This window comes from Dissoconium aciculare (genome assembly GCF_010015565.1).
Source record: "Dissoconium aciculare CBS 342.82 unplaced genomic scaffold K489scaffold_8, whole genome shotgun sequence".
NCBI classification, from domain to species: Eukaryota; Fungi; Ascomycota; class Dothideomycetes; order Mycosphaerellales; family Dissoconiaceae; genus Dissoconium; species Dissoconium aciculare.
This window is the reverse complement of record NW_022984958.1, coordinates 1,322,297-1,337,828: the sequence shown is the minus strand read 5'-3', so window position 1 is coordinate 1,337,828 and position 15,532 is coordinate 1,322,297. Positions and strand designations below refer to the sequence as shown.

General features: G+C 53.7%; 6 protein-coding genes across 6 annotated transcripts; 3 read left to right on the top strand and 3 right to left on the bottom strand.

The window, feature by feature from the left end:
• Positions 1-211: 211 nt before the first annotated feature.
• K489DRAFT_321283 (uncharacterized protein) lies at positions 212-2,098 on the top strand (the record flags this gene model as incomplete). Its single annotated transcript, XM_033601534.1, has 3 exons — positions 212-1,505; positions 1,560-1,833; positions 1,891-2,098. The coding sequence occupies 3 exons, from the start codon at positions 212-214 to the stop codon at positions 2,096-2,098; spliced, it is 1,776 nt and encodes a 591-aa protein (XP_033458903.1).
• Positions 2,099-2,137: 39 nt separating this feature from the next.
• Positions 2,138-3,634, bottom strand: K489DRAFT_411272 (uncharacterized protein; the record flags this gene model as incomplete). Its single annotated transcript, XM_033607790.1, has 2 exons — positions 2,138-3,392; positions 3,531-3,634. 2 exons carry the CDS (start codon positions 3,632-3,634, stop codon positions 2,138-2,140), a joined length of 1,359 nt encoding a protein of 452 aa, XP_033458902.1.
• A 3,062-nt stretch (positions 3,635-6,696) lies between these two features.
• On the top strand, positions 6,697-6,900 carry K489DRAFT_297738 (heterokaryon incompatibility; the record flags this gene model as incomplete). Its single annotated transcript, XM_033600340.1, has 1 exon — positions 6,697-6,900. A coding segment is annotated over one exon (204 nt), but the record flags the coding sequence as incomplete, so codon positions are not given.
• Positions 6,901-8,700: 1,800 nt separating this feature from the next.
• Positions 8,701-10,502, bottom strand: K489DRAFT_322024 (uncharacterized protein; the record flags this gene model as incomplete). The annotated part of the gene is made up of 5 exons (XM_033601587.1): positions 8,701-8,992; positions 9,055-9,649; positions 9,698-9,876; positions 9,934-10,154; positions 10,203-10,502. 5 exons carry the CDS (start codon positions 10,500-10,502, stop codon positions 8,701-8,703), a joined length of 1,587 nt encoding a protein of 528 aa, XP_033458900.1.
• Positions 10,503-11,244: 742 nt separating this feature from the next.
• K489DRAFT_258177 (uncharacterized protein) lies at positions 11,245-12,084 on the bottom strand. The gene has a single exon (XM_033600021.1). It carries the CDS (start codon positions 11,783-11,785, stop codon positions 11,339-11,341), a length of 447 nt encoding a protein of 148 aa, XP_033458899.1. The 5' UTR covers positions 11,786-12,084; the 3' UTR covers positions 11,245-11,338.
• A 65-nt stretch (positions 12,085-12,149) lies between these two features.
• Positions 12,150-14,307, top strand: K489DRAFT_411268 (uncharacterized protein; the record flags this gene model as incomplete). The annotated part of the gene is made up of 2 exons (XM_033607789.1): positions 12,150-12,920; positions 12,973-14,307. 2 exons carry the CDS (start codon positions 12,150-12,152, stop codon positions 14,305-14,307), a joined length of 2,106 nt encoding a protein of 701 aa, XP_033458898.1.
• Positions 14,308-15,532: the final 1,225 nt, after the last annotated feature.

Sequence of the window (15,532 nt, the reverse complement as noted above, 5' to 3'; positions counted from 1 at the left end):
TGAAGGACGACGACTGCGACCAAGAACCCTGCTTGAGACCTCGTTGAAGCCATTGATCGTGAAGCCTCGCCGAAAACGTCAATCTCCATGATCAAGACTTTTCAGGTATTGTCTGGCAGTATACTGCAGACCAACACGCATCTTCTCGTTTCACCGACACACCCGGGTGTCAAGAACGAATAAAAGCAAGCAAAGATCCCGAATCCGGAAAATGTCTTCTCGACCGTTGCGCATCGCCGTCGAAGGCTGCGGCCATGGCACCCTCCATGCCATCTACGCCTCAATCGCCGAGTCCTGCAAAAGAAAAGGTTGGTCGCCATCCTCCATCGACCTGGTGATCATTGGCGGAGACTTCCAGGCCGTGCGCAACGCGTCGGACCTGCATTGTGTCAGCATGCCCGAGAAATACCGGGAGATGCACGATTTCCACGAGTATTACTCCGGCGCGCGGGTGGCACCCTACCTGACGATCTTCGTGGGCGGAAACCACGAGGCGAGTAATTACTTGCAGGAATTGTACTTCGGAGGATGGGTCGCGCCGAGGATGTATTACATGGGTGCGGCAAACGTACTACGTTTGACGCGTCCGACTGCGGAGGGAGACGGTGCGGAGAAGACGACGGTGTTGAGGATTGCGGGGATGAGTGGGATCTGGAAGGGCTTCGATTATCGGAAACCGCATGTTGAGCGAATGCCTTATTCCGAGTCGGATCTACGAAGTGTGTATCATGTGCGAGAGATGGATGTGAGGAAATTGCTGCAGGTGAACACGCAGGTCGACGTGGGCATCAGTCATGACTGGCCACAGGGGGTGGAATGGCTCGGCAATGTCGAGCGATTGTTTACCGAGAAGCCATTCTTCAGGCAGGATGCGCAGGACGGCAGACTCGGGAGCGTCGCGGCCAAGGAAGTTTTGGAGTTCCTGCGGCCGAGATACTGGTTCAGTGCGCATTTGCATGTCAAATATGCGGCGCTGGTACACCATGGCGAGCAAGACCGAGACACGCCAAACAAAGGCGCCTTTTCACAGAGAGGGAACTCAGCATCACGAGTGGGACAGATCCCTCGAAACGACGACGAAATTGACCTCGATATCGAAGACGCACTAAGCAATACCGCGCCAGATGGCACTTCGGAGTCAAATCGGCTCTCTGCACCACAAGTGCAACAGATCTCTCGCAATGACGATGAAATCGACTTGGACATGGAAGACGAGGGTACGACGCCATCCGTACAACCACAAGCGTCAGTAGCGAAAACGGACAACATCAACACATCAAGCAATGCCGCGCCAGATGTCAATTCAAAGTCAAAATCGCTCTCCGCACGTGACGCTCTTCCTGCAGCCTTCCGGCGGGTCCCAGTTTCGAGACCTGTCCCGCCAATCACACAACCTCCCGCAATCACGAACAAGACGACGCACTTCCTCAGCCTCGACAAATGTCTCAGAGATCGCGACTTTCTTCAGCTCCTCGAGATCGATCCCAAATGTGCCTCATCAGGCGGTGTACCGCCAGCAGAAGATAATACCAGCGCCGATCCTGTAGACCAGCAAGAAGACGAGCTCTCTCGCCCTCCTGTGATCTTATCTTACGATCGCGAGTGGCTCGCCATCACCCGCGCCTTCGCTCTGGCCGAACCTCCTGTTTTCGGCACCCCTAGTCCACCCTCGCGAGCGCTTCCCGTACCCGGCGCGAAACCGCGCGAAGAGTATAGAAGGCTGATCGGTGAAGCAATCGACTGGGTTGACGCGAATGTAACCAACTTGGAGATTCCCGAAAACTTCACGGCCGTCGCTCCCGTGTACGATGGCGGCGATTTCCGCGCGCCCAAGTACCGACCCGGTGGTGACGGCAGCGAGGGTTCGAATGGGGAAGGCCTCCTTCTCAGGGAGTACCCCAACCCTCAGACGGCGGCGTTTTGTCGAATGCTGGATTTCTCGAATCCATTGGAGATGCCGGACGAGGAGGCAATGGAGCGCATGCGGGAGGGACCTCGCCTGGATGGTAGCCAACATCGAGCCCCAGGAGGGCCAGGAGGAAGGAGAGGAGGAGGAGGTGGCCGCGGACGCGGACGCGGACGTGGACGCCGCTGGTGAAGACAACGCTCACATGTGACAAAAGTTCCAAACCTTCGCTCATCGTCCTCCTCCGCCTCTTTCCCCTCGAGCACCTCCTCGACCTCCTCTACCTCCACCACCACCTCTCTTCGCTCCAGGGCCTTTGAATTCCCTCAGGAATAACTTCTCCATCCCGAACGCCGCGTCCGCGATCCGCAGATAGCTGATGACACCTTGGTCGACGATCGCCAAGGTGACATTCTTATATCCATATTTGAGTTTCTGATACAACGACATCGGCGGCTTGGACGCCGGATGGACCGGAGGGTCATACGGCGTCGTCTCCATCAATCGCGAGAGATCCTCTAGCGTCGGCACGCCCGTCTCCCGCGCATTGACTACCGCGATCCGGAAGTCCGGTGGACCCGGGGCGGATTTCTTGAAATTCGTCGCGCTCGGCTTGTAGACGTGGTATGTTATCCGGAAATCGGGCGAGGTTTGGGGAAGGAGAGGAGAAAGGCCCGCCGGTCGATGTTGCTTTGTGGGATCGTGGAAGGGGACGAGGGCGAGTTTGCGGTAGACGCTGGCGTAATTTCTGTACACTCCCGGTGGGACGACGGGCCCTAGCTTCTCCGAACGACATGGCGCGTTCAACGCCGATGCATCTGCATCGCCTCCTGAGAATAGATGTTGGAGTAGGACCCAGGGATTGCGCAAACCCAACTGCCACGGCGGCTGCTGTAAAGGAGCAAACGTCTCCTTCCCAAGGACATCGCCGATGCCATGCCAACTCGGCGCTCGCAGGACCAGGTAGCCCATCCGTTTGAGATTAGCATAGACATTATATCTCTCCAGCGTGAGTGACTCCCTCTCCGATGAGCCGTCGCCGAGAAACATCGCATACGCCGCCTGCAGACTCATAGGGAGACCATACTCCGCGTCATCGCCATCATCGTCGCCATCGCCGGACACCGTGTCGTCGGCCTTCGGCCATCGAATATCGAGTGATCCCCGTTCCAGACAGTAAATCGCTTCCTCAGGTAACAGCCACAATCGCTGCAATTTCCCCGCTGCGGGTCCGAGGGGATCATCCTTGGCGGAGAGCACATGGCCGAGTTTGGGAAGTATTGCTCCTCGCGGATTGGTCACGTAGGCCTTGTTCGTCTCGGGATGGTAGGTGCCGATGTTGTGCGTCTTGTTCGGGTGGATGCGTTGGAAGGAGAGCGCGTTGTGCATCGCTTGTCGCGAGGCGGCGAGGGTGTTGGATTGGAGCGCGGTCGCGTGTGGCTCGAAATCTTTTTCGCCGCGTTTGGGGATCGAGGCATCTTCGCGACTGTTGTGATCATTATTATGAGTGTGTTTCTTGAGAACAGCAAATTTCTGAGAGATTGCTGGCACTTGGAATTTGTCGTCTTTTTATGTGTCGTCTTTCTCTGCCTCTCAGAGGGAATATGAATAGGAGGAGGCTTACGAGATTATGGAGAGGAAGCGAAAGTCTTGCGTCTCGTCTGATAAATCGGTGTCTTCACCACCTGTGCCCATACGAGGCATCGCATCTTCGTCCGCGTCCGCCATGATGATAGTGACGATGATGATGCTTGTGATGTCCAAATCCCAATATGGGCTCTTCGGGTCCGCTCACAAAAATTGAATATCTCGGAGATCTTCTCCTTCTTGCATTATTCTGTCGCCGATTTTTACCATTGGACAAGGCGCGGTCAAAGTCGTGTGTTCGGCGGACGCACGGACCCCGATGGAAATGTGGTGATGCTGCGGCGTCGAGGTTGATTCATTTGTCCGCAGTGCGACCAGCAATTTGCTACAGTTCAGTGCATCTTCCTTCTGTAAAATCCTTTCAAGAAGGCAAAATGTCCGCAGAAGCCACGCAAGAAGACGAAACTCTCTTGATTGTACGTTGTCGCTGTCATCCCATGAGTCACATTTCTTCCCAAGGTGGACAGGATGACCTGTGAACCCTAACAAGAAAATCGGATATCGATCACTTCGTGCAGCGCAGACTCACTTTCTTATTTCTCTCTCGATAGTTACTACGGAATCTCAAGAATGCTGCGGCGACTTTCGGAGAAGGCTCAAACGCAGAAAAGAGCATTCGAAAAACCGTCGAAGAGCACCTGCTCGAGATGAAGGCCAAGGGCATGACGACCAACCTCGCCCGAGCAAGAGAGATCCTGGCACCATCAAGACCCACGGCCAGGACGCCGGATTCGACGACAGCGATACCACAGACGCCGAGACAGCTTTCATTCAATAACCTAGCATTACGGCCGAAGCCATCTGCTGGCTGAAAGGATGTTTACCTGATTTCACTCCGAATGCCCGTCTGTTATCCAAAGGAATAAGGGAAAATCTGATGAAATTCACGTTCACGAGCCGGTGTTACGTCTGATACCATGACTGTGATGATTGCAGCATATGAGCGATGCAATTACAAGCGATTCCCTTGACTTGTTTCAGTTCTCGGATTTTTAATGAGAAATTGTTCGTCTCCGTTCAGACACAACGACATGTGTGCGCGTACACAATGAATACACGCCCGAATTTCACACAAAGCGCGAAACTTTGCAGGCCGCTTCTTGATATCCAATAGATTACTGCTTGCCGAAATGTAAGTATCTAGTGCCCACGTCCGATCTTGTGGAAGCCCTGGGATGAGATTGCCAGGGAAACAATGCTCTAGGTCGTCAGCGAGACGGCAGAAAGCAGAGAAATCTCTGAGAGCAAGCACGACACCGCGGGTGCTTCATGTGAATCCAAAGGACTCTCCACGCGACTGGCTGCAGCATGTCGAACGATACATTGGCCACACGTATCATTGTTTCGCAACAGTATGGTAATCCGCAGGACATCACTCAATCTTCCTGAGCTCTACGCTACAGTGTTGAGAGTCCGAGTCATCGACTTCGTCAATTGTAGGATGGTCATTGCATTTGCATAATCACGAGGCAGAAGCGTTGTCACACCGGACTGACCCCGCATACATGTGTCTAATAGAAGCGGGCTGACCCACGGCCAGATCGGAAGCCACTCCGCCACGGCGCCTTCATCTGCGACTTGACACCCTCCTTGTTTCGGTTGCTCCAACAAACATCGACCTTGCTTCGCGACGTGGGGGCAGAAACTGGTCCGCACGAAGGATGTGGACGACACACTCACGTATCTGCGAAATCGCCGAGAACAGCAGCTTTGAGTCTCGATCTCATGGGAATCGACGCCATGTTCCGCTTTTGGAAAGAGGCTGCAGGGTTGAAGGAGGCCTGCGAACGAATGACAGTTCGCTTCCAGCACCACCTGCAGCAAAGTGTCGAGTACTGCTCAGCAGCCGCCTCTTGCCCGCGCTGCATGCCAAGGGTCTTGTCTGTCGAGACCAAAAGCCTCGGTGGTCGCCAGGGTATCAGGAGACACCAACTCATGGAGGCGTCGTCGGAGCTGAGTGTGCATGGTGACTCCGATAAGGCCATGGACGAGATAAGGTAAGATATATGTGATTCGCCTTCAGCTACTCGATTCGGCAATCCCTGCAAGCCTTGGGACTCGTAGTTGTCACACATTTAGCTGCTCTCAGAATCATCAAGATCAGGTGTAGCCATCCGTCTTTTTCTTGTTTCAATCAACACAATAGTGCCGCACCAGAGACCCTCTCATGTGTACCGGGCCCGATCGAAGAATCATCCCTCATGAAGGAATCGTCTGCAAGCGAGAAATACTCACTGTGCATGAAATGTCGTGGCTTCGGCCATAAATTTGCTGACTGCACACAGGAAGAATTCTCTGGAAGCCCTATCGTTGAGGGAGGTTCCGACGAGGACGACCCCGAATGGATATGTTCCTCTCAACGCGAACAGCTGCGCGAAAGATTCAGCGTTGCCGATCCTCCTTCGATGACATGTCCCAGATGCACAGCTTTAAACCTGCCTTCTTGGCTGAGTAGTGTGCCGCCATTCCTGGATGGAGAAGAACAGCTCGCGGAAGTTTGTGATGGGCGCCAAGAGTTTAGCGAAACGTCCGTTCAAGAACAAGAACAGAGCGACGGATCTGCAGCATGGGGTGAACGAACGTTCAGAACCCTCGGGGCGGTGGAGATCGTCGAATTTGATCTGCGCTGCGGTCTCTGCCGCTGCCTCTTCGATCTATGTCCTGCCCCTGACTCATCAGAGCAATCGATCACTCTAGTATTAAGCTGGACAATGCTCCGTTTGGAGGAAGGCTGTAATATTGAAAACGCGGGAATGATGGGAAGTTCACGCATGGTGACCGTCGTCCTTGAGCCATTTCCGCTTGGATCTGATCCCAAAGGAATCATTGTGAATGGAGGAGACGGTCTTGTCATCGCGCACGCCCAACTCTCCAAGACCGACGTGTCGCTCGGTTCCAAAACTCTCGATCCCGGTGCTATCGATACCAAGGCCGTGCGAGAGTGGCTTGAGGTCTGTACGGAGAAGCATCAGACTTACTGTGCACGGAAGGTCACGGAGAGCCTTGCTCTCATCCGACTCATCGATGTGGAAACTCGCACCATCGTATCGTACTCCTCAAATACTCAAGAATTCCTTACGCTGAGCTATGTTTGGGGCAAGGTTGATCAGTCTTTCCCAGGAGCCGGCATTCTGGGAAGTAGACTCCCAACATTACATCGAACACTTGAGCACGCAATCACTCTGACCATCAGACTTGGCTTCCGCTACATCTGGATAGACTCGGTGTGCATCAATCAGGAAGATTCCGACGACAAACAGATCCAGATTGCTATGATGAAAGACATATATCGAGGCTCTCTTGCAACTCTTGTGGCACTGTCGGCGGATGATGCAAACAGCGGCATGCCCAGGGTCTCTGAGTGTACAGTACCCCTACAGATGTGCTGTGAAGTGGACGGAGTAGTGCTTCGTACGATCGGTCCTGCATTGACCACTCTGATGGCATACAGCTCATGGAACTCTCGCGCATGGACCTATCAGGAAGCCCGTCTGAGCGCACGATGCATCTTTGTCAGCAACTACGGGGTTCATTTCGAGTGTAATTCCATGCAATGCCTCGAAGCGCTCGACATAAGTCGTTCAGTAATGCATACTGCTGTGAAGGATGATAGATACTTCGAACGAGGCAGCTACACTGAAATCCTCAACATCGGGCTTACCCGTAATCCGATCCCCCGGAAGATTCATGACACCGGCAATGCTCTCAATATTTACTCCATCCTGGCAAACCAGTATAGCCCCTGTCAAATCACAGACGCTTCTGACAGATTGCTCGCTTTCTCAGGGCTCCTGCAGCTGTTGCAAGAGATGGCTTACGGGGATGGTTTCTTATGGGGTCTTCCGCGTGAACATATCAATTGGGCCATGTCCTGGCAAGCCGAAAAGCCGGCTGAGCCGCAGAACTTGAACTTTCCATCCTGGACCTGGTTGCGCCACATGGGCTTTTTCTGGGCTGGTGGTCCTGCCATCGGAGGTCAAGGACCATCGCCCGAATCATGCCCGTTCGACCTTGAGTTCGGAGAGTACTCCAGCTCATCCCCGTCGTCAATCCGGACAATTTTCTCGCAGACATATGCTGACATGCCTGACGAGCTCCTCAGTATCTTACCCAATGACCCTCTCGCAACTTTTGTCCCCGTGCCGATTCGATACGATTTAGAAAGCTTGCTGTTGTATCAGAAAGACAATCTGGATAGGCTCTTGTTCTTTGATGGATTTGCTCTAGAATTCGCAATTGATCGTCGATGGGAAGACGAGGGAAATTTGGACCATTCCCTGGTAGAGATCGATACGGCTGGACACACAGTCGAAGGCATCACGACATATGACCCCGATTCCCGATGGTGCGAAGCCGGCAAGCAGCTTTTCCTGCTCCTTGCGCGTCACGTCGAAGATGAAGAGGTCGTCTTGCATAACATGATACTGCTCAAACCAGAAGACCAGTGCTATTCCAGGGCTGATATGCTGCGACTGCACATTCCGGTGGGCGAGGTCTCTGTCTTACGCGAGCTCGGCCTACACAGGCTCTCAGGAGTCTTGATATGAGAACTATTACGGCCTCATTGATGACCATTCTTGATCAAATTCGACTAGCATCGGCACACCCCTTGTCGCGGCTGGAGATAATAGACGTCTTTTGCTCACGCTCTTCACTGCTGTGTGATATTTCACCTCGCATGGACGAAATGTGAAACAGGCTGTCCGTTCCACTGTCATAGACGAGCCATGCACGAAGCCAGTGATCGCACCTGCGCGTAGCGAGTGGAGAACTCCAGAGATCCAGTGAGTAAAGCTTGACAAACTACCAAGGAACGAACACACTGTGCATTGGTGGAAAGCCCTGAGAGGCTCAAATTTGTGGTCCTTCTTTTGCTTCGGTATCGAGTTGTCCTTGAGAAATTGTTAATCTCTATTCAGACGTGTATGATTTTATACAATAAAATTTCCAAGTATTTGACGACCGCTCGGTGAAGATGAAGAGGGCGGAGACGCAACATTGCCTTTGCGGGCATTGTTGCGGCACAAGAAACCCAATCTGGGGCTGCGGCGTGTCCTTTTCATCTGCACGTCTTTCGATGATAATTGAACTGCACTTCCCGAAGCTATCATGAGTGATCGGATCCTGGTGGTATCGAACGCACCATGTCAAGTCCGTGCTCGACCTTTGTCTTCGACCCAACGCGTTTGCCGTTCAAAGCTGGCACGTTCTTCGCCGTTCATCTGATCAAGTCCGCGCTGACGGAGCTCCGAGAAGTACTTCAGCGCATCCTCGTACGCTTCATGGCTCGTCCATCCATCCCTCTGTATCAAGCCTTCGATGCTATCGAAAAAGTCCTGAGCGGCGTTCCAATTCTCGGCATCGGCTGGATGTCCAAGAAGCTCATCCTGGGTGAAATGGTACGGACATTCTCCATGCATGCCGAGCTCGTGCCAATACCTGAATACAACGGTCGACGATGAGTAAGGTCACAGATGGCATGTAGCGCTTTTCGGACATACCTTTCAACATCGATAAGCGACCCACGGAAAGAGACGATGTCGTCATCCCAGGTATTACCCGACAGTGCCACTGGCAGACGCCGTGTCTTCCCATGATCTAGATGGAATGCTCGTGCAAGAAGAGGATTGCGTTGTTCGGTCTCCAGCAAATAAAGCTGAAAGAGTGTGGATTTCGAGATGGTTCGTTTGATCTCAGCTTGTTCATCGGAACTCAAATCGTCAAAGTTGTCTGGACGCTTGAGAATGATTTCTCCTCGATAATCCAGAATTGGAGAAGGCTGAGCTTGTAGAAAAAGCGGACCAGCCCATGCGCCTTGCCAGTCAATGATAGCCGTTATATGGCTGCCTTCCACAAACACGTTAGATGAGTGAAGGTCTCCATGCCATAATGTTGGGCGTGTTAGAGCATCTTCCAGGTCGACTAGGGAAGGCGCCACTTCCAAATAACGATCCAACAGGTGCAAATGTGCTTGGGGGTCGTTCTGGGCGGTAATTGCCAGTCCAGGTATACTTGAAGGCTTCGGAATGGCATGACTAGTAATCCACTCTTTTTCCCGCCTGCCGACACACGTCACATACTCCTGGGGGGATTGCCCTGGTGATGATTAGCCAACACACTGTAACTCGCCATGAAAATGCTTACAAGGTCCTCTTGATATCTCCATAGACGAGCGCTCCTTCTTCCAGAATTCCTTCTCTGCAGTTGGCCCAATGCAGTATTTATCACGAATCTTGTCGCGGATTTCTGCAAGTGCGCCATTCGTGAGGGTAGCTGGGACAGCACCTTCAACCGCATCGTGTGCGAAATATATACTGCCGTAGCTATCGAGGGACGATCAGTATTGCAAGAACAAAAGACCAATGAGCACGGAGGCTCACTGTGAAAACGAAATTGACAGCAACTTTGACTCAACAGCCACAATTTCTCGCATTATGGCAAGCTTGGAAACCGGGCTCAATTCGTCCCAAACCTCCGCAAGCTGCGATCCTCTTGCCTCTTCCATGATGATGTATTCCGAGCCGACAGGGTTACTTGACGTGGCGCTCCATGCCAAAATTCGAGGAGTCGGTATCTGGAGGAAGTCTCGACACTTGCATAACTATGAGCATGTAGTCACATACGCTCAGTCGAGCCAACACGCACCTACAAGAGTCATGGTAGCAACTTCGGAAGCAGTCGTGTAAAATTGGGGCCCGGCGTTTGGGTTTGGAATTCGAGCAAGGACTTGCTTCCCATCATTCATGGTCAAGCGGAAGACCTTGTTGTATCCTCCCTCAGCTAATTTCGTTATCGAGGCACATCCGGTCGAGCCAACGACTTCGGCAGCCAAGCGCTGAAGCTCAACAACATTGAAAGCCCTATACCTTTCTTGGAGCTGCTGCTCTTCATCCCAAAGCCATCGACCACTGGTGTAGCGGAAGAGATGATCATGTGTAGTATCCTTCATTTGCTGGAACAAAGCCTTATTCGAATTATTGGGGTCACCTTCGCGAGCGTCCAAGACACATGCAGAAGTTGAAAAGTGTTGTAGTGGTGCCGGTACAACGGCACCGGGTCGTCTTCGAAGCTTGTTTGCCTCTCTGAAGATGAGCCGGTAGGTTTTCAGACACGTCCGATATCCCGCATACATTTTCATTACAAACTCTGAAGTCGACAGATTGACACAGTGCTGATGACACCGCTACTATTAGGTCTCGATGGCGTTGCTGGCACGGCTCGAATGAAAGTCGTTGGCACGGCCTGTGTACCTTTATGGAGCTTCCTCGTTGCGCCAGCGCAGAGAGGAGGTATGCGCGGTATGCAACGCATGTATGAGGGTTCGAAATGGATGATCAAGTTCAGCGCAATCTTCTTTCATATCGAACTCGCGAATCGTCCAATGCCCTGTCCACCTACGTGTATTCTCACGACGGAGAAGCAGGAAAAGTCCTGTAGCCCGACTTGAGTTGGTTGCCGTCAAACCTTAAGTCGCCCAAGCCCTAAAGATTAGTCATCGAGGTGTGTCGCGGACGGGCGGGAGGAACGGACGGATCGACGGGTAAAATCGACGTCGGCTGGACAATTTCTTGTCTTCAGCTGCGGCTCACCAGAAAACTTACCCTGATTAGGGCTGGGAATGGCAAGAAGCCTTGGCTCCTCTCTCCTCACTGTTGGGCGGGCGGCGATTTCTCTCACCAATTCCAATTCCAAGGTGGTCACGGTTGTCTCCCATCACTCAGCACACACACGCACACCTCCGGGCCCCGGCTCTCCCGCCGTCTGTCCTCTCCTCTCTCTCTCTCGCTATTTTGTCTCGGACAAGTGCCATCTCCTCATTTCCATCCTCTCCTTCACTCGTCCCTCCCGCATCCCCTCTGCCACCAATTCCATCAAGCAAACACGTTTCAAAGCGTGTCGGACATTGAATCGTGGCCGTCGACATAGTGAAATACATTTGCCGAGTCCAATCTCCCGGGAACTGCACGCGAAAAAGGACAACACCCAGCTCAATCGGGAAATTCGAGTAGGGCATTGCATTGAAAGGTGGTAATGCCCTGATTTAGGGCTCCGGACCATCAACCTTCGAGTATCGCCAACACAGTTTGTGTATTGGAGGTGCATCCTGTCCTCTATATCTGTCATTGGTGTCGGTGGGCGCTGGTGGCATTCGCCGGATTCGCTCCACACATCGAAACCTTGTACGACCGGTGAGGCGAACAAGACAGCTTCCAACGCGGGACAAACACACATCTTCCACTTTTGGATCTAATAAGAAATCATGGAGGGTATGTTGAACATCATGGCATCATCTTCGAAAACATGCAATTGATCTCCACTCGGCCGTCACCTTGTGCGGTCCATACTTTCCCCAATTTATCCATCACTCCGACCAACCTCACTCTAATCACCCCCATCTCGAGTGGGATGGCTCACGATATTTCAATTCTACCTCCGCATAGAGATCGGTACCGGACTTTGGTAAAGCTTTGGCTGATCATTAATTTCACACGCCGTAGGTATAGCAGAGCCGCTATCATATTCCACATATGATCAGTCCTCCGCCGCTGCCGCTGCCGCTGCTGCCCTACATCATCATGAAGTAGGTCTCGGCGTTATGCAACCATCCGACTCTCCGGAACGCTTGCATAAACGAAGACGACTAGATGGACAAGACCATGCTGCCGGTGCAGGTCTAAACCCTCCTGATGTCCCACAATGGCATGATCAGCCGCATACCGCCGCATCAACAACAGCGACTACTCCATCTGCATATCCTGTGCCGCATGCCCTTGCTCCACCTTATCGTGCTCCCGTAGCTCAATCACCAGAACAAGACGGATCGCCGCCACTCAACGGCAATGATCACGGCAGCCACCCTCATCAGCATCACCACCAATACGCCGAACCACCTTCTTGGTCAAACCCTTCTCTTTCCAATGACGCTTCCGCACAGCCTTCTGCATATCCCGAGCTGACTCCTTATCATCAACAACCATATTTCCACGACCGGCAGAGCTCTCATTCATCGCCATACCACCAGGGTGAAGAGACTTGGCAAGCACCGCCAACTTCCTCTTATCCGCCTGTTGGCGTAGGTTCTAGTTCGAGTTCCTATCCGGCACGAGATCAGCCGGGTACTGCAGTCATGCCGTATTTCCCGTCTTCAGAGTCGACGTACGGCAAGGCAGAGCCTCATATGGAAGCGCCGCCGTCGTCATATTATCCCGCCGAAATCGAATCGGCAACACCATATCCTTATCCGCAGCAGGTCTCTGCTCTCTCCCGCTCGCACGACGCGACTCGCCATGGCTCGCCATATTACAACGCTAACGATGACGCGAGCATGAACATGAAGATCCAGAGTCTCCCCATTCTCGATAACCTGGTATGTTGACAATCATCCCGAAATTGCCAAACTTCCTCTGACGTCTTCGCAGGCTACGCAATTGATCCACACTCTATCAAAGGCCAGCTACCAGCAGATCAAGGAGCTCATGAGCGGCAGCGATGCCGAAGAGAGCCAAGCTTACGCCACGCTCAAGAGTCTCTTCGATCAGACACGAAAAGTCTACAGCCGAGAAACACCTTTCATCGATGCGATCGCGATTCAGATGTTTCAGCCCAACCAGCAAGAAATCATTCGCAGAGCGAATATCGCTACCTTCATCTCCAGCATCCTCGGGGCTTTCGACGTCACGTTCTACCACTTGAACGAATACTTCATGGAGACCTTTGTGCCATTGAGTCATCGCTTGTTGAAGTGGCAGGGTGCAATCTACCTGGAAATGAAGACTCAAACATATATATCGTCTCTGCTCAACAGCCAAGGCAGCCCTGAGGAACTCCTGGAAGAGCTTTTCCCACCAGATCTAGATGCTCAAATTCTGACGCGCCATCCTGATGCGCCGAGTCTTTCGCCTAGTGAGCAAGATTTCATCGACCGGAGCCGTCAACGAAAGAGCTACCTCCTCGCCGAGCCAGCCTCCGCCGAGACCGCCCGAGAGCTTCAGAAGAAATATTCGTGGCAAGACTTTTCTCGTGAATTTGCCGCCTTCATCAGCAAGAACGTCGACGGCATCATGAACGTCCCAACCCGCGCCCACGCGGGCGGCAGACAATCCGCAAACGAGAGCAGCACATCCGTCACCAAAGCCGGCAGCGGCAGCATCGCCGGCAGCATCCTCTCCACCCTATCCAAGAGCATCACCGCCGCCGGCAACGCCAAATCCCGCTCCGACTCCAACGTCGACGGCAAGAAACCCTTCTCGGGCACCGGCGCGGGACCCAACGGCACGCCCGGCGCCAGCGGGCCCTCGACCGCCCCAACCAGCACCACGGCCGGCACCTCGTCCACCATCCGGCAGCCGTGGACCAAACCCGAAGAAGACGCGCTCCTCTCGGGCCTCGAGCGGGTCAACGGCCCGCACTGGTCGCAGATCCTCGCCCTCTACGGCCGCGGCGGCAGCGTCTCCGAGGTCCTCAAGGACCGCAACCAGGTCCAGCTCAAGGACAAAGCCCGCAACCTCAAACTCTGGTACCTCAAGACCGGCAAGGAGGTCCCCGCCAGCCTGAAGGGCGTCACCGGCGAATTGAGGAAGAGGGGCGGTGCGCGCGCGAGGGCGGCGTTGGAGGGCGCGGCCAACGCCGCCGCTTCTGCCGCGAATGGCGAGGCCGGTAACGTTGCGGGAGGGGAAGGTGGCGGTGTGGGCGGTGTTGAGAACGAGAATGCTGAGAACGGAAAGGGAGGAGGGAAGAAGAAGGCGAAGAAGTAGGGGGGTTTTGGGTTTAATCTTTTCTCTTTCTCTCTTGTTGATTGACATCCACAAATTCTAATTTGGTCGAGTTGGGTTTTGAGGAGGAGGTTTCCCTTTTATTTCCGGTGTTTCTTTCTCGTTTGGGGGACACTCCTGTAATCACTTTTCCTCCCTCACAAACACGGATTTGTCTTTGTTTCCCATTAATTACTCTCGATATGACAGAAGGTAGATGGATCGATGTAAAGTGAAGTTTTTATTGCTCCTATGAAACCATTTGCTCGCGCGTATCCTATACAAAAGAAAGCTATTCTTAACTTCTCCCTCTCGAACTACATTTCTCATAAAAACAGTTAATCTCAGGCCAGATCAAAAAGAGACCCAATCGAAACGGGAAAAGGGCCAATCAATAAACGACCTTGACCTTGACGCTCGTCCCCAGGGATTTCGTATCCGGGTCGATCCCGGTCGTTCCAAGCCACAGCTTGCCCCTCGAGGCCCAGAACGTCGGCTGGACGACCGCGCCCGTCAGACTCGGGTTGGAGCAGCTCAGGAGCAAGGTCTTGGCGTCCACGGAGCATTTGGTTGTCGCGGGGATGAAGGGGGTGAATCTCGGCCCGACGATGTACAGCGGGGAGAGGTAGAGGCTGGCCTGGAGGGCGGTGCTGCTGTAGAAACTTATGGTCCAGGAGGGTGCGCCGGATAGGCCCAGGAGGGAGGTCACGCTGTCGAAGGTGAAGCGCAGGGTGGGGAGGCTGGAGTAGGCTCTGTCGCTGCTGAGGCCGGGCAGGATGGAGTTGGTGTCGCCGGTGCCTTTGAGGAGGGCGCCGTCGATGGCGAGGCCTGGGGCGACGATTTGCAGGGCGAAGGAGGAAACTATTGGGGCGGAGGAGGCGGTCGCCGTGGGCGATGCGACGGTGGCCAAGGTTGAGGATGTCGAGGTGGCCATGGCGGTGGTGGTGGTGATGGTGGTGGAAGGATTGGTGATCGTGATCGGGACGACCGGGATGCTGATGGTGGTGGGAACCGCGGTGGTGGTGAGCACGTTGGCAGTGGTAGTGATGGCGGTGGTGGTGGTGGGGATGCCGATTGTGGTGACGACGCCGACAATAGCGGTCAAGTTGAGGCCGACGCTCACTGCGACAGTGCCAGATGCAGAGGCGCCGGCTGTGCCAGTAGAAGTGGGTGCGGCACTTGTGGGAGTGCTGCTCGGCGTGCTGAAGATGGTGCTGATAATCTCAGA